The sequence below is a fragment of the Mesocricetus auratus genome, unplaced genomic scaffold, assembly GCF_017639785.1.
Source record: "Mesocricetus auratus isolate SY011 unplaced genomic scaffold, BCM_Maur_2.0 Super-Scaffold_100003, whole genome shotgun sequence".
NCBI lineage: Eukaryota > Metazoa > Chordata > Mammalia > Rodentia > Cricetidae > Mesocricetus > Mesocricetus auratus.
The window spans coordinates 47,841,822-47,865,658 of record NW_024429188.1 but is presented as its reverse complement, the minus strand read 5'-3'; the positions used below and the strand labels follow the sequence as shown (position 1 = coordinate 47,865,658).

Sequence of the window (23,837 nt, the reverse complement as noted above, 5' to 3'; positions counted from 1 at the left end):
CTAAAGGAGAAAGAATTTCAGCGGGTCAGGGGTCAAGCCTCCCCCTAGCCACCAGTTCAAGTTGGAGGCAGGGTGGTGAGCATGGTAATGATGGCATTGGAGGAGGTAGTGGGTAGCAGTGGTGGTGGCCTGGTAGCAGAGGAGGAAGGAAGTATTATTTTTGCTGTTTCATTAGGAGGCCCGAGGCGATGACAGTTTTCAGCTGCAGGAACTCAGAGCACTGGGGGCAGGAGGATGGCACAGCAACGTGATTAGGATCAGAGAGGCTTTATGCAGGGGGCCCAGGGAAGGCAGAGCACAGCCCAGACTTCTAGGAGCTACAAGGCAGGAGACCTCAGGCTCCTGGAGAATTGTGCTTCCAGCCTGAGCAGGCGCCTGGCTCCAGGGGCTGTCGGGGCAGGCCTGTGCACGGGAGGCAGGTTGGGAGTGCTAACTGGATTTTTTATTTTTATATCAAGACACTGTGTTTAAAATTTTTTACAAAGGACAAACTCCATGGGTTTCCGTTAGTGTTTTAAGAACTTCTCTTAAAAAAAAAGAAAGAAAGAAAAGAAGAAAAAAAAAGAAAAGGCCAACAACAACCAAAATAAAATAAAATAAAAATAAAAACCACCGCTGTTTTGAAAGAGAAATGACAGACACAAAGAGACTGTAAAGAAAATGGGGCAAATTTCTGATATCATTTCCCCAAGGGTATAGGCAGAACCCAGATTATATACCCAGAGGCCCAATAAGGTCCAGGCCTCCACAGTTCTTAGTTTACCAAACCTAGGCTCTCCTGGTCTAGCCAGGCTGATGCTGTAGTCCTCTATGGGAACACAGAGCCAGTTGGTGGTCTGTCCTTGATGGCCCTCCAGCCCCATCCATTGCTAGCCTCTTCCTCCTTTCACCCCATAGTCTTGCTCCCATCTGTTACTGTCTTGGAGGGTCCTTTTCCTTGGTCTGGTTATATGAACACCGGGAGTCTCAGAACCAGAGAGTCCTGATCTTGGAGCCCTCCCTTCCAGAGCTGCTTAGCATTCAACCGGCTGGAAAAACATTGGTTCCAAATTTTTAAAAAAATCAACAAAAACAAGACCCAGAGAAAAGACCAAGTCTGGGGGAGGAAGAGCTATCCTGCTCTTTAAAGTTCCCGAGTCTGCAGTTGGTAGACGGTGCAGTTCCGAGAAGGCGAGCACCAAGGGGGTGTCCGGCTGTGGCTTCCAGGGCCCCAGGAGTGTCTGTGGTCGGGTTCAGGGAGCTGGCACAAGCTGCTATTCCGTGGGCCCTTAGTTCCAAGGACTCATATGTGTCCCCATTTGAAGGGCCTGCTCAGGTTCACTTCTGGATTTGTGTTTTTGTACATGCGGGTGCATGTCCACATCTGTCTGTGTTTGTGCAGATGGGTCTGCTGTAGGGTGTGGGTGCGTGCGTGTACATATATGTGTATATGTGTGCATGTGTGTTTGTGGGTGAGGGAGGGAGGGAGGGAGCTGGGAGATGGGTTGTGCTCTGGGTCAGAGCTATACACGGGTAGTGGAGTGTGAATGGGGCAGCCCAGTACTGTTGAACCCTGCGGCAAAGGTGTTATAGGGATGCAAGGTCTGCAGCCCAACCAGGGAGTTGGGGATCATAGTGATGGTGTTGGGGGTCATGAGTGGGATGTCATCAGGGGAGCGCCGCAGGGTCAAGGTATAGTCGGGCAATGCTGTGAGACGCAATGTGTCGTGGGGTGGGCCAGCCTCACATTCATGGTGAGTGGGACCCAACTGTAATGCTGCCAGCTCCTCCTCTGGAGCAGGTCCCAATTCAGGGGCACCAGCTGCCCTCTGGGGACTAGGCTGCCTCAGGGGCTCCTGGCGCCTTTTGTCCTTACGGTAATAAAGGGCAGCAAAGGCCAACACATTGAGAAACAGTAGGGAGGCTCCCACAGCAATGGTGACACTTAGTTCAGTGGAGTAGTCTCGAGGGTTCTCGACTAGGAGTGGCCCTGCATCCTGGTCCCCATTCCAGGACCCAGGGGCATTCTCATTGCTATAGGCGGGTGAGATGGCTGGCCGCTTGGTGCTCCAGGTCTTGCCGTTGGGCCTGCGAGTGATGTGGGAGCTGTGGGTGGTGTCCGGGGGCGGCACTTTGGTGGTCGTGGATGTATAGTGGAACATGTCATGCAGGTTATACAGGTGGGGCACCAGGTGTTTCCAAAAGGCTACCTTTGTGGCTCGGTAATGATCACGAACTCTTGGTTTCAGCCCGATGTGAAGGTAGAGCTGGTCCCGGGGATTGTACTTGGACCAGGCCACTTCTTCAAAGCGGTTGGCCTTGGTGTGAATGAACTTGGTATCCTGGGGTACCGGCTTGTTGGGATCCCTGAAATACCATATTGAAACCTGGGGTCACCATGCTACCTGGAGAAAGAAAAGTTCCAGCCTCCTTTCTTTCACTCCCACAGTCTAAAATTTCCCACCTCTTCCATGTGTTTCAGGGTCCTGTCACCTCCCCCCCTCCTTTCTTCCCCAAGGCTTGAACTAGTTCCCATGGCAGGCAGCATGAAAACATCTCATTCTTCCCTGAGCTCATCCGCTGCCATCAGGCTATGCAAATGCTTTGTCTTCTCACATGCTATTGAGTATCTATCAGTCCTTTCAGCTGCCCAGTTTTATCAAGAGCCCTTGGAAGACTCTTTCCAAATGCTCATTCCTTCCCCTTTCATATTGCCTTTGACCAGCTAACCTTGAATCCCACAATTCTACCAGTAAGGCATTCTTGCTCAGTCCTGACACTAACAGTTCTGATTCTCAACACAATTATTGTTTGGTGGCTCTGGGTACCAGGGCCTGGGGGTGTGTTAGACAAGAATTCTACTACCTCCCTCAACAACAACAACAAAAAAAATCGAAGGAAGGAAAATAGCACAGAATCATGACAAGAAGGGGATAAAGCTGATAACAAGCAAGATTTAGGGAACTGCACAGAAAGGGACATAATGAAAGAGGTTAGGTAGAGGAGCAAAGGGGAGGGCATGATGAGGTCCCAGAGAAGATGTCCCATTTTTTTCCTTACCCGGTCTTGGCAAAGTTGGTCCAATAGGTCATAACAACAGCGCTGAGCATAACATCATTCTTGGAGAAGTTGCAGGGGAAAAGGTCAGTGGGACCTACCATAGGGACACCAAACACATAGGGCACTTCATCCCCATGAGCTGCATCCGACCATGCGGGCTTCATGAGGCTCTGGCAGTGATGGTAAAAGGCGTAGAAGTAAGTAGGTGAGCCATATCGGGCATGCAGATCCGCTGTCACTACGGAAGGTTCCACCCACTGGTGATCAGTGAAGAGTGCCACCAGTGTTTTACGGCGGGTCTCAGGGTTGTCACGATCTGCCCAGTCTGTGTACATAAACTTGATGGTCTCCCGCAAGGTGTCCTTACCCTCAGGATAGCCATACAGATTGTCCACAAAATTGGAGACAGAGTAGTCAAAGTCAGTGCCAGAAACACCATCCTCAGGGTCTACCACCCCTTCCACAAATTTGAGACCCTCACCCTGGTTGACACCTAGCATGATGTCATAGTTGAGGAATTCTCCCTGTTCCATAAGGATCTCAGGGTCATCAGGAATGACATCACCATCAATCACAGGGCCAAAGGCCACATGGTAGCGGGCTGGCTGAATGTCCTGTTCCACCAGTTCCTTGGCACTCTTTTGTCGAAGACAATCCACCATATCCACGGTGTCCAGCACGTTACAGCCCACTTTGTCTGCCAGCAAACTGGTATACTTCACTGGTTGGTAGTTCACAGCCCAGCTAGATAGAGCAGAGCCACTCTGGATGATGGCCCTTTGGAAAAGCCCTACAGAAGATAGGTGGCACCGGGTCAGAGCTGTCATGTCACATATGACCATAAAACACCTTTTATTCTTTGTCACTGAGGTCACCCTGTGCTGTGGATTGACTAGGAAGGAGGAGCTGGTCACTTAGTGGGAGATGACAGGGCAGGACCGGAGTGGGGTTGCTGAGCCCCTCCTCTGATCACTCCCCTATGGAGCACCCCTCCACACACACTGTTTCCCAGTCCTGGTACAGTGGTTGGTAACTTAGGGGTTAAGGGAAATGCCAGGGAGAATTAACCCCTTGGGTCCCAGAAATGGGCCTCCTTATGCTCCTTCTCTTTATCACTCGTTGTCTCTCCCTCTTGCTTCCTGCCCAGCTGGGCCCGGTTCTGTGCCAACGCACCACCAGAAAGCTGGCGTTCACACCACAAAGGGGTCTTTTTCATGAGAGATGAGAAATGCAGGCAGGAGAGAGCCCCACATTCTGGGAGTTTAGGGATGAATCCCAAGAGCAAAGGCCCTGGGGTCTAAGAGTCTCCTGGCACGTGCCCTGGCAGTGTGTTCTCTGCACAGATCCTCTTTTGCTGAAGCTAGGGACACATCACATCCAGATTCCCCATAGCTAGAGGGACCCTATCCCCCAAATTCAAAAAGAAGAGTCTTCCATCTCTCTGAAGAAAGAACTATCTTTCCTTGGCCGCAATACTCCCAAAGGAGAATTTGGCTCTCAGGTACACAGGGCCAATGGAAAGATGCTTTTACATGAGCAGAGAGAGAGACAGAGACAGAGACAGAGACAGACAGAGACAGAGACAGAGAGACAGAGAGACAGAGACAGAGACAGAGAGAGAAGTATGGATTACTGTTTAAGAGAGAGTCATTTCCCCAGATATTCTCCATGAGACATTTATTAGTGCTGGGGATGGAACCCTCAGCATCCCACAGGGTAGGCAAATGCTTTGTCACTGAGCCACACCTCTTCCCAGAGAGAACAAATCGTTATAGAAGCCAGGTCTCTAGAGTCACAGTCCCCCTTAAGATACACAGCACAGTGTCGTTCCAGGAAAGAGTTCCAGTCAGAAGTGCCAGGCCTCGCTTCAGACACAGGCACCCTTACAGCCAGTCATGTCTCCCTCCTCTGGAGGAAAAAAGAGGATTCTTGTTCTCTCTACTGTCACCTAGAAACAGATACTCTTTCTGGTGGTGCTGGGGATGTAGCTCAGGCCTCCTTCCCTTCATCCATTCATTTGCTCATTCATATTCCTCTCTCTGTGTCCATCTCTCTGTCTCCATCTCTCTGTCTCTCTGTCTGTCTCTGTCTCTGTCTCTCTCCCTTCTGTGTGTGTGTGTGTGTGTGTGTGTGTGTGTGTGTGTGTGTGTGTGTGTGTTCTTGTTTTGAGACAAAGTCTTGCTGGTAGCCCTGGCTGACCTCAAAATTGCGGCAGTCTCCCTGCCTCAGCCTCGTAGGCACTGGGATTGCAGGTGTGCACCACCATGCCCGGCTTCCCATCCCCTCTCTTTGCAGATGCAAATGGCAATTTAGTCTTCTACCAGTGCTGTTTCTGGAGGGGCACAGGAACAGAGCTTCTGGGGCCGTGAAGATGCTTCCTTGCGTTCAGAGACAAGCCTTCTTCGAAAGATGGCAAGGCTTCTTGTAAGAGTACTCCCTCACGGGGTCAACCTCAACTATAAAAACGTGTTCTTGCTCACATTTTTCCTCACTTTAGAAAAGGGCACTTATTTCAAGGATACTTTTTCTCCATAAGAAGCTCAGCTTTGCCTCTCAGAGATATAATGTTCTCTATAGTCTAGACAGAAAGGAACATCCCCCTGCCTAGCAAAATAGGGCCTATCCAAGCCCTTCAGAAAGTCACTGGCAGAAGGACCCACACCAGAAGCAGGGTAAAAATGAGTGTCATTTCAGTGAGGCTTATAGTCCTGGAGGGACTCTGTGGTCCAACACCTGTCTGCTCCCTCAGAAAAGCCCATGTCCCAGGCCAGAGTCTCACTATAGACACACCCCTCATGCTAGGCCATTTCTCCTCTTGTGCACATGCTTTTCTTTCAAGAAAGGTATACAGTGAGTGTTTCTTACACCTAGAAACCAATTTTCACCTTAGATTTTGATTTCCTCGCCGACAACAAACTATTGTCCCTTCAGAGAGAGGCATTCTATTCCCACTCTCCCAAATAAGACTCCCATGTGAGACAAGTATCGTTCTCGGGGTGTGAATGGGGATTTCTTTCACATGAGGAGAAGTGGTTCTTCCTGCACAGAAAGATTTCCTTCCCACCCCCTCTGCCCCAAGAAGCTGGTGCGAGAGGGCTGGCCAATTCCCACGGGCATGTCTGGGATATGGAACCAGGCATGCCAGAGCCTGGGATACCTAGAGCTCAAACTGTACCAGCATAAACTGTTCTGCATTGGTCCTCAAGAGCTACTCACCCTCAGAATGATGAGACAGTGTGAGGAGGCTGACACAGGATGCACCAATGCCCGAGCCAAAGACAGTGATTCGACGAGGATCTCCTCCAAAGAAGGCAATATTCTCACTCACCCAGCGGAGGGCCTGGATTTGGTCAAGGAGCCCATAGTTGCCCTTGGCAGCCTGATCCCCAGTGCTCAGGAAACCTAGATTTAAGAAAAGGCATGAGGATAATGAAGATGAAGGGATGCAGGATTTGGGTTATGATGAATTTGGGAAGGTGTCACATGGAGGATAAACATGCAGCCATGTAGCACTCCCCATCTCACTAATGCTAACATAAACCACTGCTTCTTTTTGCAAGGCCCAGCATCACCAGTATAGGCAGGGTAAACCCCCTACTTCCCACCCATGATCCAATTTTGAAGGAGGGGGCAGAGCATTTGAAGTGGTTGTTTCCTCTAGGAGGAAGAGTTAAACAGCAGGGCTTGCAAATGGCCAGAATTCAGCATTGTCTCCCCTGATGTAGTATATGGGGATGTGATCCTAACATCAGACAAGATGCAGTGGAGAAAAAGCAAGGACCCTGGAGCCAAACAGCCCTTGGTTAAATCCAGCATCTTAGACATGTGGCCTTCAGCAAGTTATTTAAAATCCCTGGGCTGTAGTTTCCTCTTCTGTAAAATGGGGATAAAAATACCTCAAAGGGTTGTAACGAGGATAAAATGAGCATAAGGCAAGCACATGGTAGATCTACAGCTACATTTCCCCTTTCATTCTCTTTCTGAAGTGAAGAGCGCACAGGCAGTAATCCCTAAGCTCGCCTTGCCCTTCCTGTGCCAATCTGTCCATCTCCAATTCTTTCCAGGGCTTTGGTATGGCCCTCTTCTCATCACTCTCAGGGCAGGTCCTCATTTCCCTTCCTCCAACACCTAAGCAATCAAAAACTCTAGGGAAGGCAACCCAGCAATCTGTGTTGTTAACAAGCTCTCCAGGTGATGCTGACGCCTGCTAAAGTTGAGAAGCCACTGGGTCAGATCATCTTTTTCATCTGGTGGAGAAATGAGGAAGTCAGTGCACTGCGTTACCACAGAAACAGGTCTTCCCGCCCACCCACTGGGATTTGCTGCTGAGGAGACTACATGTCACCATGGAGACTACCTTCCCACCCACCTGCTGGGATTTGCTGCTGTGGAGACTTGTTACCATGGAGACTACCTTCCCGCCCACCTGCTGGCTATCCCACAGAGATGTCCTATATCACCCCCTTCCATTTTAGACTGATCCTGCTGCCTCGTTTCCTCTGTCTCCTCCTTGATCCCTGGGTTCCTTGGAAGGCTCCATCTATCTTCTCCTGCTCTAGGCTTCTGGAAGGGTCCTTTCCAGGTGGATGTAATTGCTGTGCTCCTACACACTGCAACCCCAAACTTGGATCAGTATTCTTTGACTCCACAGTTAAAAGCCTGTTCGCAGCACCTGGAATCAGCTTAGTGCAGGGACATGTTGGAGGAGCACTCAGCTCACAGAGAGCAGGCTGGCAGTCCTGACAGTCTGCAGGCAGAAGCTTAACTCAAATAGAGCCAAGCAGACAGAAACCACATCACTATCTTTCTCGGGTCTGTCTGTACCTAGCTTCTGCAAAAGAATTCATCTTACCATCTTTGAGGGTGTTATTAATTTTCTTTGGTAAAATTAAGTATGTAAGTAGTTATTTATTCTCCCCCCAGAACCTTGGCACATGTCTTCCATAACCCCAGGTTCCATATGAGGAAAGGAGAGGGGATTAGAGTAAGCTTGAGCAACGATGAGTGGAAGAAATCTACTTCCTTCAGATAGGGGCGGGGGTGGTGTCAGCGTCTCTGTAGGGGAGGTCCTATTCAGAAATGCAAGTGACTCCTGTGAATCTTACAACCTATGCCAGGCTGGGGGTGGTAGCAAAAACAAAAAACAAATACAAAACAACAAAGAACCCTATGCCAGCCAACACCCGACTCAGCTGCCCAAGCCTTGAGATCTTCTAGCAAAATTCACCATCTATCTGCCTTCTTTTCTCTCCTTCCCCTATATTCGTTTTTTCCCTCCCTCTCACCTAGACAATAACCGATTTGGCTTCTATCTTTGTCAAGGCATCATTTGGTGAGATAAGCTAAAGTTTTCTGCCCTAGTTGTACATGGTTGGTGCACACGTCTATGGCACTCAGAAGGCAGAGGCAGGAGAATTTTGAGTTCAAGGCCAGTCTGGATTACACAGCAAGGGAGAAAGGGGGAGGGGAGAGGGAGAGAGAGGAAGGGAGACAAAGAGACAGAGAGATGGAGAGAGAGACACACACACAGATCTGCCTAGAAAGCCTGAATAGAGGGTTTGGCCATAGCTCTGCTTCCTCAAACCTCATGAGTTTCCAGATAAGGAACAGTGAAGTATGTGACTGGGGACATGCCATTGATCCTCATTACACAGAGAGTTCTTCTCCAAGAACTATATAGCCAACAGACTCAGAAGGTGATGGGTTAAGCATGACTGACTGAACAAGAGTGCACAAAGCCTTGCAGCCTAGGAGAGAAGCCACTCCTTGATAGCTCCCTAGGATAGTGGCCCTTCACAGAAACTGTGAGAGAATAAAGACTCAAATACCCTACTCCATAAGTTGTCAAAACAAATCTGAGTCAGCCTCCTTGAACCCAAGTTTATACTGCAGTATACATAAGCCGCTTGTCAACAGAAGATGGAGGAATCTGGCAGATTGTATCAAAACTAGGTATATGTGTCATTCCAGGATTGGCACTCCTCATGATTGCAGCTTGCCTGGAAGATACCTGAGCAATGATGTGGAATTAAGTTAATTCTAGAATTCAGAATAAAACTTGGCAAGCCATTACGTTCTCAGTATAGCCACTACTTCTAGGTATATCCACATCCTATATCCTACTGGATTCCTTTTGTTTTTTGGCCCCGAGCTCAGTGGGAGTGTCTCAAAAATAGCTACCCCTCTGCCTTAGTGGGTCAGGGGTTGGGGGAGAATGTCGCCACATTCTCAAGACTCTTAGAGAAGCTTCTTACATAGGCTGGCTGCATTCAGTGCCCAGGCGATGCTGGTGAGAGGGAAGGCAAGTGAATGTATACAACTGGAGTCCAAAGCTGGCCACCTGTTTTGTTTTGTTTTTAAAATATCTTTGGAAAACAAAACAACAGAACCTCAGCTACACAGCAAACTCACCAAGCATCAGGAACAAACTCATGTTCTATATCTAGTGCCAAGAGACAAAAACATCTTGTATGTACCCAGAAGGCAATCGGTGACTTATTGATTATATTTGTGTTCCAGAATAGGCACTGAAGAGTATCTAAGGAGTGTTTGGAACTCCTGACCAAATCTCGGTTTATAACTCTTCCTAAGTATGGAGTGATGTTATTTGTATCATTAATTGCTTAAGCTCAAAGATGAGCTTTTCTGATTATCCAAATGAGAGGAGGTTGTAAAGTCAGTGCTCTCTGCCTGAGTTTCATGGCTGAGCTTCAATGGGAGCTAGCTGTGAAGTTCTCTTTTTAACTATTTGTGTGATGACTGTGGTGGTTTATGCTTATAATTCCAGTACTTGGATGCATAGACAGGAGGGTCTCAAGTTTAAGGCTGCCTGGGCTACAGGGTGAGGCTTAGTGTTTTGTTTGTTTGATTGGTTGATTGGGTTTTTTTTTTCCAGACAGGGTTTCTCTGTGTAGCTTTGGCTGTCCTGGAACTCTCTCTGTAGACCAGGCTGGCCTCCAACTCACAGAGATCTGCCTGCCTCTTAAAGGTGTGCCTCACCAACCCCTGGCAAGACTTAGTCTTTAAAAACAAAACAAAAAAAGTGTGTGTGTGTGTGTGTGTGTGTGTGTTGTTTTGTCACTATAATCTCGGAAGTGTGCAAGGCCTCCTCAAAAGATTAAGAATGTCTCGTAGAGAAGCTGAAAAGTTAGAGTGGCTGATGAGAAATGACCATGAAACCAGAACACCAGGCCAGGCAGTGGTGGTGCACACCTTTAATTCCAGTACTTAGGATCAGAGGCTGGTGGATCTCTGTGTTTCAGGCCAACTTTGTCTACAAAGCGAGTTCCAGGACAGCCAGGGCTGTTACACCCTGTCTCAGAAAACAACAACAAACCCAGGACACCACACAGAGTGCTCCCAACCAGCTGCCTTTCCTGCCCACAGCTCCTGATTGATACCATGGAGACCTTGAATGCTACTGAAATCTAGTGTTTCCTCTCCCTTGTGTCCCATTGCTATTCCCAACCTCTTTTCACTCATCAGTCATTTTATTCTTTTTTGTTTGTTTGTTTTTTGAGACAGGGTTTCTCTGTATTGTTTTGGAGGCTGTCTTGGAACTCGCTCTGTAGACCAGGCTAGCCTCAAACTCACAGAGATCCACCTGCCTCTGCCTCCCGAGTGCTGGGATTAAAGGCGTGCGCCCCCAACGCCTGGCCATTTTATTATTTTCCTTATTTTCCCCTCACTTTTGTTCTCCTCCAGTCCTTCTTTTCTTCCATTCCTTGCTGTTCTGATAACATAGTATCTGCTCATATTCTTAGTGTTCTCTGCACATTCCCATACAGTTTATAAAAATGGACTCTTGCTTTTATAATCATTGAAAGCAGCTGAAGCAAGCATTTTCTTTTAGTTAGAGGAAAGAAATAAGCACATTGCTTTGGGCCGTCAGTCACTGTGTATGTAGTCTGTTTATCTGTGTAAGATTACATTTGGGCCTTTGTTGTGATTTCAGAACTGTGTGGCCCCGGTTTGTGAGTTTACAGTCACCTTTGTGGTACTTTGACACTTAGATAGCCTTTTTAAACAAGGCATAAGAGCCTTGCTATGGTGTCTGAGGCAGTATAGGAAGACAGGGGAACACGGAAGAGCCCTGGAAGCTAAAACCCACCAGATCATGAAGAGACCAGAGAGGTGTCCTACAGGTTCCATAACTAGGATCCCAGGGAACCACTGAAGGAGACACAGTCTAAAACAGTTTTTCAGGTAATCATTTTTCTAGAGGTTTGGTATTTTTGTTTTTGTTTTGTTTTTGAGACAATCTCACTATGTAGGCCTGGCTACACTAGAACTCAATATGTATACCTAGTTGACTTTGAACCCAGAGACCCACTTACCTCTGCCTTCTTAAGTGCTGAAATTAGAGGCATTCACCACCACACCTAGCCTCATTTCTCCACATTGACCTCAAATAGGTGTATATCTCACATAGAACTGTGGGTAAGTCAAGAGAAGACTGCCATTCTGTTCGTATAACCCTGCCCAGAAGCAAATGCAGTACCAGGGCTGCTGGGACTGGAGCTGGCAAAGCCACATAGCCAAGAGCAAATTCAAAGAAGCTCCTGCCCAGCAACCAGACAAACTGCTAGTTCAACATCTGGGCCCACAGACCCCCACAGAAACCCTGAGGACACAATCCCCCAGGGAAGAAGATGGCTTCTTTATGCCACTACCAGAATGTGGAACCTGGATGGGTATCTAAAAGGGAGCAATGTCCTATATGTTCTGTCACCTTCTCTGGGATGTTTGTTTATCTCAAGACCCTGGCCACAGATGGGTAGTAGCAGTCATCAAAGAAGGTATAAGACAGAGGAACAGCCTAAATCACCCAAACAGCCCGAGTATGTGGTGGGTAGGATACAAGGTGGTACATAGGGGAAGTTTTGGGAAATGCACGTGTGTGAGTATGAATAGGTATACACAATGGGTAGGAATGAAGGGATGTGCATACATGAGGGAGCATGACTGTGACAAGGGTAGGTAGAGGGGTGTGTGCATGTGTGTGTGTGTGTGTGCAGATGCAGCTCTAGGTACAAGGATGTAAGTGTATTTGAGAGGTAAGGGTATGAGCACGCATGTATGATTTGGGTATATACTAGCAGAGTATATGTGGGGAGACTGTGTACATGTATATCCATCTAGGTATGTGGAGGTGGTCTATTTGGCGTGCATATATACGGGGATATATGTGCAGTGAATGGAATGGTCACCAGTGTGTGAAAGCAGAGGGTGTGTGTGTGTGTGTGTGTGTGTGTGTGTGTACTTGTAAATTTATGGGGTGGCTGTTGTCGACATGTAGGAAGTTAAATGCGTGCAGGGAGAAAGAATATTGGTTTGTATTCTGTAGAGTAGGAGAGAGATAAATATATGCATATGCGAAGTACATCACGTGTGAATGCACAAGTAGGGCATGTAGGAGGATACTGATGTGTGTGTGGATGTGTAGGGGTAGTGGAAGGCATATTTATGTATATATAAGTTACGTGGAATTTGGGTGCAGAGTCTAGATATTTGTACAAGGTATCAATGTAGGGGCAACAGAAATTGTGACTCTGGGAGTGTGTGCTATGTGTGGTGCAGCTCTGGATAAAAGATGTGGAGCACAGTGTAATATATATATGGAAGGTGAGAGAAATCTGTGTAGGGTGTGGATATGGGGCATATAGTGTGTGGGTATGTGGATATGTGTGCGAGCGAGACTGTATGTGTCTCACTCTGTGAGGGTGAATGTAGGAGTGGACTGGAGCTGTGTGTGCATGTGCCTCAGGGAGTGAGAAGTATTTGTATTCGTGGGAGTGGGTGGATGGATGTGATGTGTGAGTGTATAAGGATGTGTGGTTACAGGTGGATTAGAAGGAATTATCTTGATATGTATAGGTACTTAGGACTGTGGGGCTGGGTGGGTAGCAATGAAGATAATAAGACTCTAGAAAATTAACAGGGACTACAAAACCCAGCCAAGCAGTGGTCTTGTAACAGAGGCTTGAGACTTGGTGTGAAGTTGGAGCCATACATGGTGACCCATGCCCATAATCTCGAGTTCAAGGAGTTCAAGACCAACCTAGATTACCCAGTCTAACCCCTCCTTTAAAAAGTATAAAATTTGAACTGCATTTCCACTGGCACCTAAGTATTCAGAAAAAGGGCCTGGGGATGAGAGAAACCCCTGGTATTTGGTCAAGGGTGACAGAATAATATCATGACTCTGGTTATTAATACCAGCTAGAGAACTAAGACTGCCTGAATTGACTTCCCCAGGATTCATTCCCCCTCCCTTCAAAGCCAGCCTTCCTCCTAGGCACCTGGTAGAGAACCATACCTAGCACCCCGACCCGATAGTTGAGGGTGATGACGATGACGTTGCCGTAACTCGCAAGAACACTGCCATCAATCATGTTGCCTGTTCCTTCCATGTAAGAACCTCCGTGGATGTAGACCATGACAGGCTTAGCACCACTGTCCCGGATGTCTGTAAGGAGAAGGGGTGAGATACAGGCTAGGTAGGATGCTCTTGCTCCCCTACCCCCGCCAGCCCTGGGGGTGGGGGTGCGGGCAGAAAAGCTATTCCAGGTGCCAGGACACCACCACCATCCCTAAGGGCAGGACTCGTGGGGCTGCTAGGCCCAGAGTTCAAGTATTGGCCAGAGAGAGCTGAACTCGTATAATGTTTTTTTTTAAAGCACCTCACAACTGAAGATGACCATGTGGGTATAGTTCACCTGGGCCTGGGTGGCCATGGCTGGCTTCTGGGATAGCAAGGAGTAACAAGGACTTGGTGGTCCCTTAGCAGCATCAGGTGAGTTCCTGCCCTGCACACCCAGGAGTCCTGGGACCTGACATGGCTTTAGAAAGCAGGAGCTGGGGAGCCCTGAAACCCCCAGGACTAGACCAGTTACATGGAAAAACGGCCATTGGCAGCAGCTGGATCCCCCCAGTGCAGACAGAGACAAGAAGGGTGGGTAGAAGGGGTGGCACAGGGAGAGAACAGGAAGGTGGGGGAGAGGGGAGTCGTGAATGGTAGAGATGGGGTGGGTGGGGGAACCTTATAGACATGGTTTCTTGACCACATGCCCATATCCCCCATTCTTCCTGGGCAAACTTAGCTGGAAACACTGGGGTGGAGCAGAACTTGGCATGAGAAGGCCTCCTCAGCCAGAGTTATGATGTAGAAGTCTCCACCCAGGCCAGTGCCTGAGGGCTCATCAAGGGGTGCTCCTGAGCCCAGTAAGCACGGTGTTGGGCTGGAGCAATCAAGGGAAGGCTCCAGGCCTGACCTTGACTTGCCTGTCACCCGTCAGTCTGTGAGCTGGCACATCGCACAGCCCTGCCGGTCACCAGTGGATCCCCTGAACTGCCTGCCCCCTCCAGGGCCTCCAAAGGGGCAGGCCCAGAGCATGGGTGGAGTAGGGAATGCTCTCTGCTGCAGCACAAACAATCCTGTTACCCCAAGGAGGAAGGCTTGCCCCGTCACCACCCGAGAATCTTAGTTCACCTACTGATGGCTGTGGTGTCTGGGCCTCAGCCTGGCTTGTTAGGCCACAGTTTTTTCTGGTTCCGTCCCCAACCTACTGTGACCTCTGGCCCTGTGGCCATCTTTCTTTGGGGGGGAGGAAGCCTTGAATTTCCCTGTCTTGCCCCTTGGTGTGCGCTAGCAGAGCCACTCTCCCAAGAGCTAGGCCCCTCATGAGAGCAGAGATCTCCTTAGTGAATCCCAGGCATCCTCTCACCGTCCAGTTTTTTTTCTTTGTGCCTATTCCCACCCTCCCTGGCCCTGCTTGCTCTTCACCGTTTCGGCTGCCACATATGGGCAGGTGTCCGTACGTCATAGAAGATGGGAGAGGGTCAGGGGCCAGGGCCAGGAAGACACCCTCCCTATGGCTCTACTTATGGTCATTCCCCTGCTCCTGCCAGCCGTGTCCATTACCCCAGAAGTCCCAGTGGCCAATAAGGCCAAAGACGGAGGAACAGCCCAGCGGCCTTGTACAGGAACAGAAACACACCAACGGACGGACAGACAGACAGACGGGGCTTCTCCCCATTGAGAAGGGGAGGGGCTCTGTGCCATGCACCAGCCGCCGCGCCCTGCAGCCCCCAAATACCTTCATCTTCATCCCCGTCATTATCCGCTAAGTCCTCGCCCTGTTTCTTAGCGCCGGATCCTGGGGACCAGACACGGGGAGACACAACAGCACAGAACAGAGAACAAAACAGAGAGAGAATTCAAAAACAGCATGACTGCAGTGTGGCCCAGCAAGCCAGCTCTGGGCCTGGGCCCAGGACAGGCAGGAGGGATGGCAAGAACTGAGGGAATGGGTGGGCTGAGGCCCAGACCTTCATCAGGATGATGGTGTTGCAGGCCTCTGCTGTGCTGACCTCCCTGCCCCGCCTCCCTGTCCCCAATCAAGTTCATTCAGTTAGGAAGGAGGTAGCAGCAGGTGGGCTGGGGCACAGAGCCAGAGGCCCACTTGTGGAAACTTCATTCTGGATGGAAGGGCTGCATGTGTCGACACAAGCAGGCTGAGCTTGAGGGCAGGGATAGGTACTGAAGATGAGGAGTGACATTGCCAGATCTGCTGATATCTATGTGATATACTTGGGGCAGAGGTACACCAGGGACCCCAGGTCTGAGCTCCCAAGTCCCAGTGGGCAGACTCGAGCCAGGCTTCAGCTGACCCTGATTCCCACAGGAGAAGATGGGAACAAAATTTTGCCTCTGGCCTTGTTCACTGGGCCCCCCTGCTCTTTTTAATGGCAAATAGGGCTCCTGCCCACAGGAACCAGTTTTAAGAGCAGCAAGTGTTGCTCTAGGAGAGAGCCAGAGTGGGGGGGAAGGAGGGAAGGAGAAAGGAATGGAGGGAGGGAGAGAGAGAGCGAGAAAGAGAGAGAAATGGTTCCTACCACATACTAAGTCCTTAACATCTAACACATGTCAGACATTCTACTTCTGCTGTACTGTTTGATCCTTACATCCCAGTGAGGTAGGCACCATCTTTATTCCTCTTTCACTGATGGGGAAACTGAGGTTCAGAGAGGTAAAGTGACTTGCTCAAGATCACACAGCTAGGAAGTGCTAGAGGTGTGAATCAAACCTAGGTCTGCTTGACTCCAAAGCCCTTATGGTCTTTCCACTGCATCATGCCACCTTTCAGGGGCGAGGGAAAGGGAAGGAAGAAATAGACAAGAGGTAGAGCATGAACGGAGAAGGGAGGAAAGGGACTAGAGGAGGAAGGAAGGTATTTAGGACCTGAGGGGTAGGCTGGCACCACACCTCCTTCCTGGTCTGAGGAGACTAGAAGGACATCTTGGAATGGCTGTGAAAAGACACGATCTACTGCCTGGTTGCTGGTCAGTGTCAAAATGGAAGTAATTCTGCTAGTGCCCCACCCCTTACCCTCTGGCTTCCATGATCACAGATACCTTGAGCCTGGAGCAAGCAAATAGCCCTCTTTCTCTGTTGGTCTGCACTCTGGTGACTGAATATCCTCTTAGTTATGGATCAAAACAGGAACTACCTTCATACCACAAGATGGCTTTTCAACTTGGGCAAAAGCCCAGCTCTTGTAGAAACAGCCTCCGGCTTCCTGAACTTCCAGTGGCACCTACTGTCTTAACACGTTAGCTCAACACCTGGCAGTCTTGCCCTCAGAATCTTAATGAGACATGGCCACACAGTGGATCAACCACCAAACAGAATCACTCATTCATTCCTAAACATAAATTCCTTTCAACTCCATGGAGGTAGGGCTGGGCAAGTCGTTTCCAGGACGCCCTTCACTTCTGGTGTCTCCTTCTATGAAGCTCTGAGGGTACATTACTCCGGCCTTGTCCCAGCCTGCCCTGTACATCCTTCTTCAGTATGTCCTTGATGAACAATTCCTTGCTGCAATGGACTTTACCAGGCACCACCCACATAAATAGGCCACCCCAGCTGCCCTGTATATTACACACACACACACACACACACACACACACACACTCACACACTCACAAGCCCACGCCCAGGATAGGGAACTAATTTGAACAGTTAAGCAAATGTCCTCCCCTATCTTGTCTAAAGCCCACTTCCCAGATGGGCCTACTGACTTAAGGAATCCAGCAGCGTTTTAATACCAGCCTAGGAGCTCTTTCAGAACAATGATTAGATTCTGTTCATATCCCAACAGCACCTTGCGTATCGTCCACAGTTACAATTGGCAAAATATTCACACTGCATGGTGGCTTCCAGTCAGCAATCTGGCCAAAATCTCAGCATGAGCTTGGCCTGCCCTAGGCTCTTACTGGAGCCCTGAAAGATCTTTCTTCCTAAGCAGTGGCTAACAGTAATGCCTTCTCTTCCTCACCCCACTGCACCCCACTTAGTAGTAACTCATGAGAATAGCTTTGAAACCCTTTCCCTGAATACAGGTATAGCTTAATAGAAGGTTCTAGTCAGGATGGTCTTTCTGCCTTCCCATATGGAAATGGAGGCTCTGAGCCTGGGCTATATAAGGCATTCATGGGCAGCCCAAGCTGCAGAGCAAGACCCGGCCTCCAAAAACCAAAAGAAAACACAACAAAACAAGGAAAACCGAAAGGCAATAAAAAGAAGGGGCTTATGAGTTGGCAGCAGAGGCCAGGAGTCAGTCAGGGGTTGTGCTTCTAGACAAGTGCTCTTCTTGCTCAGGCAGTACTACAGAAATCCTTCATTTGCATGAGAGCCTGTGCAGGCTTCCTACTGCGTGTGAGGGCCTGGGCTGGATGTGAAGAGAGGTAAAACACTGTTCTTAAGGGCAGCAAGTCTGACTCCATGTTCCAGCATGCATCAAAAGCCCTCCACAGCTGAGCTTTTGAATGTGCTGATTCTGCGCCTGTCCTTAGAGATTCTCATTCAGTAGGGATCGTTCCAGCCCAGGAATCCTGATGACACTGGAGAAGCCCTGCCCTAGAGCATCAAAGGAAAACAAAGGCCAAGCTTGCCAATGACTTGTAAGGATTGTGGTTGTCCTTGTTCCTTAGGCTGTTACCAGAGCCGATTGGCCCAATCCAGCCACATCTGATCTGTTTCAGGGAGGTGGGATTGACCAGGTGGTAGTTGCCTCCATGGAGCTACAGTGGAAAGAACATTCCCTGAGGGTCAAGAGGCCTAGGTTTTGGCCCCAGATCTGCTCTAGACCGGCAACAGGGCCTTGTGCAGCAAGTCACTCCCCTGGGCTCGGTTCCTCATCTGTAAAATCGGAATACTGCTTCCTGCCTTGCTTGCTTCCCTAGTTGTGGAGAGGCATTTATGAGGTAAATCTGAGAACCCTTGCAGAAAACAAAAAGTGGCGTGCAAACAGGAAGCATTACTATATGGAGAAACGAATTCCTTTTAGCAGGAGGGTGATACTATATGGAGAAACGAATTCCTTTTAGCAGGAGGGTGATACTATATGGAGAAACGAATTCCTTTTAGCAGGAGGGTGAATTTAAAATTGGCCTTCTTTAGAGTCTACAGTTTGCCATTTCTACTACAGGAGTAGCCTGGGTCTTTCAGAGGTGGCGAGGCAGGGGCAGGGCATGCTGCTGAAGAGCAAATCACTCTGTGTGCCCGAGTTTCTCTTGAGCTGCAGTGGGGGAGAGTGGAGTTTAGACCTTAAATCCAGGACTGACTGCTGGAGGGATGCTCCTTTTATCTGCACTGGCTGCAGGGGAAGGAGGAGCTTCTGGCTCCATCTTGACTGCCTGCTTTCTTCTGAGGTGTTACCAAAAGAGCCACTGGCTCTATCTTTGGTACACTCCTTAGGGAAGCTGGGAAGACTGGAAGCAGCGGACTTTCTGCTTCTACTCTGAACCTGCCTTAGGCCCCTGCATCCTATCTGCAAAGTAGCCAGGGCCCTTGGAGGAGGTGGGACCTTAAGCCTGGGACCTTAAGTCTGCTCACAGCTCTCTCAACCTGGCCTACTTGAAGGAAGGCTGGGTCCTCAGGGGCAGGGGCAGGTGGGCAGGCAGCCCTCCCTCTCTCTCTCTCTCCCTCCCCGCCGGCTCGCTACCTACCTCCTTTCCTACAAATTTTCTTGTTGGGCTTTCGGGCGCATTCCTTGGAAATCCGCTTTACTGTAAAATGAATAAAAAACTAAAAAATAACAGGAGGCCTCTGCCCAGGGGCATGCATCCCCCCCACCCAGGCCCCAAGAGCTGAGCTGCTCTGCAGCGGCACATGGCAGAAAGCCTGTCCCACCATCTCCTTGTTTCTGTCACTTACCTTAATGTGACCCCCGCGGGAGGAGGCATCAGCTAGTGGAAGAGGAGGCACCTAAGCATCGCCAACCAGGCTTGCCCCCCACCCCACACACACACCCAGCTCCCTCAGCCACACACACCTACCACCTTTTCGAAGCAGGTGGAATGGCAACGGGGGCCTGGTGGAGCCAGCATCCTCCCGCGGGCAGCTGCCAGCAGTCACCCATACTCCCCCAGGGGACCCCCATCCAGTACTGGACCTAGACCTGTCAAAGCTCTCAGGCCTGGCCAGCCCCCTTCTGGCATCAGTGTCACTCACACATGGGAGCTCGGACAATGCTGGGAGAGGGAAGAACAGGGAGGGGAAAGGCCAAGCGGAGTGATGGTTAGAAGCATTTTCACAGACAGACAGACGCATGCTGCAGGGCACACAACCACATGCAAGCCACAAACACAACAGGGCAGGCGGTAGGCAAGGAGGGCACAATGCCTGGCCGCAGCACTCACCATCTTCTGTGGGCACATAGACATTCAAGTAGAGGCAGTCTTCATTGGGCTCCTGGATGTAAGTAGCGACGATATCCAAGTTGGCAGTGAACCAGACTGGCAGCATAACTTCGGGCACAGCTGTGTGGATGTTCTGGGGGCACACTGGGGGAAAGTGTGTGGCGTTCCGGATGCCCGACCAGGATGGGGGTGGTTCAGGGGGCAGGAAACGTTTCTCGCCGACTGGGGGAGCTGCGTAGGGTACCCCCAGGTACTGGTCCACAGGACCCAGGATCTCACTGGGCAATGGTACTCTGGCACCCCTTAGCTTCCCAAAGTGAGTATTGACTGTGGGTGCTGGGGCCTGGGTGCTGGCCCTCAGCACCAAACTGAGGAACCACAGCGTGAGGCACAGACTCCGGCCAACTGTGGGCGTGGGGCTCGGGGGCAGCGAGGGCAGGCCAAGCTGCAGCCACATGTTCCGGGCAGGGGTACTGGCAGGAGAGGCAGACTCCGGGGTCACAGCATCAGCCCAATAGGCAGCCCCTTCATGGCCACACTGACTTGAACCTCAAAACTGAGCTCTCGAGGGACACCTACAGGTGCCCAGCAATGCAGAGAGCAGGTCGTCCAAGCACCACCACTTCGAAAGAGGGCTCCCTTAGGGCCAGACAGGCCTGTGGAAAGAGGGAAGCATGTGTCATCCAAGATGGTCTGGAAGGGCTGGAGAGTCAGGCTTTGGGACCCTGGTGGGCTTGGCCTATTTTCCCACAATTAGTGGTTTCACATGCCCAGGGTTCCAGGGAGTCACAGGTGATCCATTGCTTTTCAGAACTATTTTGTGTGCCTGGCCATGGTTGGAAAAAATCTAAGGGGATGAACAGAGTGATAGTTGTTGCCCTTGCAAATTCACTGTCCCTAACTCCAACTCCATCATCAGTGGAGTTCACCAGGGTCTTCTGGAGCCAACATCTAGTGATAGGGAAAGCTGGAAGTGGAGCTTCCAGTATGACTGCCAACTTCATTCGGGGACTCGAAGGTATAAGAAAAGAAAAGCAGCAGACAGGCAGAGGGTCCAACAGAAAGATGCCCTTTACCCTCAGGCAGGGCAGGGGGCACAACACCCATTCACCTAAGTCCAAAGACCTTTCCATGTCCCTCCTTAACATTTCTCCCCAGCCTTTGCTGCTGCCAGGTCCTTAAACCTTTGTCATTGCTGCTGCCTAGCTGTTCATTCACACCAAATGCCCAGAACCAAAGGCAGAATTCGTCTGCTGAGCACGCTAGGCATTGTGGATGCTAGTTCAGTATAAAATAAACAACAGGGTGCAGGGGCATACACTTGGAACTCATGAAATAAACTCACAAAGACTCAAAGAGAGACCAAGCCAGGATCACAGACACTGCAATATTCACTGGTAGAGACATACATTCCAAACCCACAGAGATCCCCTCATTTAGTCCCACATTCCAAAACAGACTGCCTCACACAGCCAGGGCCTCACAGTGATACATTCAGACACACAGAGACCTACTGAAAGAAAATCACACATACCCGCATAGGTAAATATCCAGACACAAGCGGCATAATGGTGACACATAGGTGGAGACAGAAACAGAAATAGCAACACACTCAGACATACAGGCTTTCTGACACAGTTACAGTCAACACATGTACACAGGCACACGGACATGTGTGTCCCGCATGGACACATGCACACAATGAGCACGTACACACTCATGCGCACGCGCGCGCTCGAACACACACACACACACACACACACACACACACACACACACACACACAGGCACATTTAGTTTTCCCCTTTTCTCCCGCCTTCCGAGATTTCAGGCATGTTCCTTTAAGAAGTGGCTGAAGAGGTGGGGGAGGGAGAGATTGGGAACAACCGGCAATCGGCCACCAAGGGAGGGGAATGAGAATTTGTGTGTGTGTGTGTGTGTGTGTGTGTGTGTTGTGTGTGTGTGAGAGAGAGAGAGAGAGACAGAGAGAGAGAGAGGGACAGAGAGGGACAGAGAGACAGAGACAGACAGAGACAGAGAGACAGACGAGAGAGAGAGAGAGAGAGAGAGAGAGAGAGAGAGAGAGAGAGAGAGAGAGAGAGAGAGAGAAGAAAGGCAGGAAAGCAGGCAGGCGGGTAAAGTGACTAAAGGGATGGGGGCTCAGAGGAAATGGGGAGCAAAGTATGGGGTGGGGAGATCCCAGACACTGCCCAGAATGCACCCGGGTGGAGAGGAGGAGGGGAAGGGGAAGGAAGGGGTAGAGGGAGGTGGGGCAGGAGGGAGTGGGTGGGTGTGTATATGGGGGGGGTAGTCTGCAGCTGAGTTCACACAATCCCCCCATTCACCGTCTCCATGGCAACTCTGGGGCACAGACCGCTCATTCACACTGCTTCCCTACCAGCACCCCCCCATTAACCCCCTCGATGCTGCCCCCACCTCATAAATTCCATTAACCCTTTCTTGAGGCCTTCCTCTCCAGTAACCCTTCGGCGCCAAATGCCAAATTCCCCTGTTGAGTCAGTTCGCTGCAGCCCCTCCCTCTGGTGAACACCTAGACAAACCAACCGACCCCCAAATGCCCTCTGTACCCTAGGACCCACTGTGAGTTCCCAAGGCCAAGATCTCCATTCTGGTCCAACTTGCAATTTGGGAGAAGACAAGGGGAGGCAGCGATGCTGGGATGAAAATGGCATCTAAGGGGACTTTGGGGGCTGGAGCGGTATTGGGTAAGGGGCATTGTGTTGGAATGGACCAGTGTTGAGAACTGCAGAATTGGGAGCTATGTGGGTTTGGAATGGTATTGGAGGATGAAATTGCCCTAGAATGGGGAGGATAGAATAAAGGCCTCCATTGGGTGGGGGGGCTGCAGAGAGTGGGGGAGGGAACCTGGCTATAAGATGCTATGATGGAAGGGGGATGGGGGTGCACTGCAGGGGAGGGGGTATTGGCAATGTGCAATACTGGAATGGGGCTAGGGGCTCTGGTTAGGGGTATTTTGGTGAGCATGCAAGCTGGACCAAAGAAATAGAGGGACCATGGGCGGGAGGATGATAGGGATGCAGGATTTAGGGAGGAGATAGAGGAGAAAAGCAAAGCAAGGGAGAGGGTTGGGAGGTCAGGGGTACCTATGGAGAACACGGGGTTGAGAAGGATGGGAGCCACTGGCTGGGGAGGTGGAAGGACCCGGGGTTGGGAGGGGACAGGATTGGGGAAAGGTATGGGCAGCTAGAGGATGAGAGACCGGAGCAGGCGGCCTCACCTGTTCCCCAGGCGGCTGCAAACGACTGAACCCGGCCACGGACCACCCATATCGCCTCCAGGCCAAGGGCTCCGCACCCGAATCCCCGAGATCAGCTCTCCGGCAGCCTGGCTGCTGTGCCCGCGCACCAAGGGGGCGCGCTGCGCGTGCCCGGACACGGGGGGCGCGGTCCCTGGCATTAACTCCTTTTGTGCCAGTGATGGCTCAAGTCCTGGGGCATGGCCCAATACCCCCACCCCACGTTCAAGCAAGCTCTGCTCCCACTCTCCCCACTCCCTCCACACCTCACATCCCAAGCTGTCAGACAGGTAGGTGATCTTCCAGGGCAGCAAGCCCAAACTGCAAAGCTTGAGACCTTGACACACAGAGAGAAACTGAGGCACTATATAAGAAGACCCAGTTTCTTGCCACAGAGACCTCACTTGTCAACCCTCACCTCTCCTCAGCCCCAGCACCACCCAAGCAGCAACCACCAGTGGGGCTGCTTTGCCTCATCCTGTTACCCTCCCAGAGGTCAATGTCATTCTCTTCTGCTCTATGAAGGCAGATTGGATTCAGACTGTCGGCACACTAGTTGTCTGACCATTATGGTTTCTACTCCACCCCAATAGCTAATTCCTTTATCTAGTTTTCTGTAATGCACCTGTCCACTTGACCTAGCACACATACACCCTCAAATCCCTGCTGAAGATGCCTGATTCCAGCCAAACTTCTACCCATTAGGGCTCCTGGTGTATCTATGCCATGATAGTCAGGAAAAATGCTTGAGATGTGTTGGCTTTACCATGCCTGGGAGCCCATTCCTTACTCATAACTTGGATATATCCCATGTGTA

At 50.4% G+C, this 23,837-nt stretch overlaps 1 protein-coding gene across 3 annotated transcripts; it reads right to left on the bottom strand.

The window, feature by feature from the left end:
* Positions 1-420: 420 nt before the first annotated feature.
* On the bottom strand, positions 421-23,150 carry Nlgn3 (neuroligin 3). Of its 3 annotated transcripts, XM_013121350.3 has the most exons (8): positions 23,003-23,150; positions 19,744-20,399; positions 19,051-19,110; positions 15,138-15,197; positions 13,358-13,507; positions 6,256-6,441; positions 3,040-3,829; positions 421-2,346 (listed from the first exon to the last, which is right to left on the bottom strand). In XM_013121350.3, exons 2-8 carry the CDS (start codon positions 20,198-20,200, stop codon positions 1,503-1,505), a joined length of 2,547 nt encoding a protein of 848 aa, XP_012976804.1. In that variant the 5' UTR covers positions 20,201-20,399; positions 23,003-23,150; the 3' UTR covers positions 421-1,502. The 3 variants fall into 3 exon arrangements, with proteins under 3 accessions (XP_012976804.1, XP_005081248.1, XP_012976805.1); XM_005081191.4 differs by lacking the exon at positions 19,051-19,110; XM_013121351.3 differs by lacking the exons at positions 15,138-15,197; positions 19,051-19,110.
* Positions 23,151-23,837: the final 687 nt, after the last annotated feature.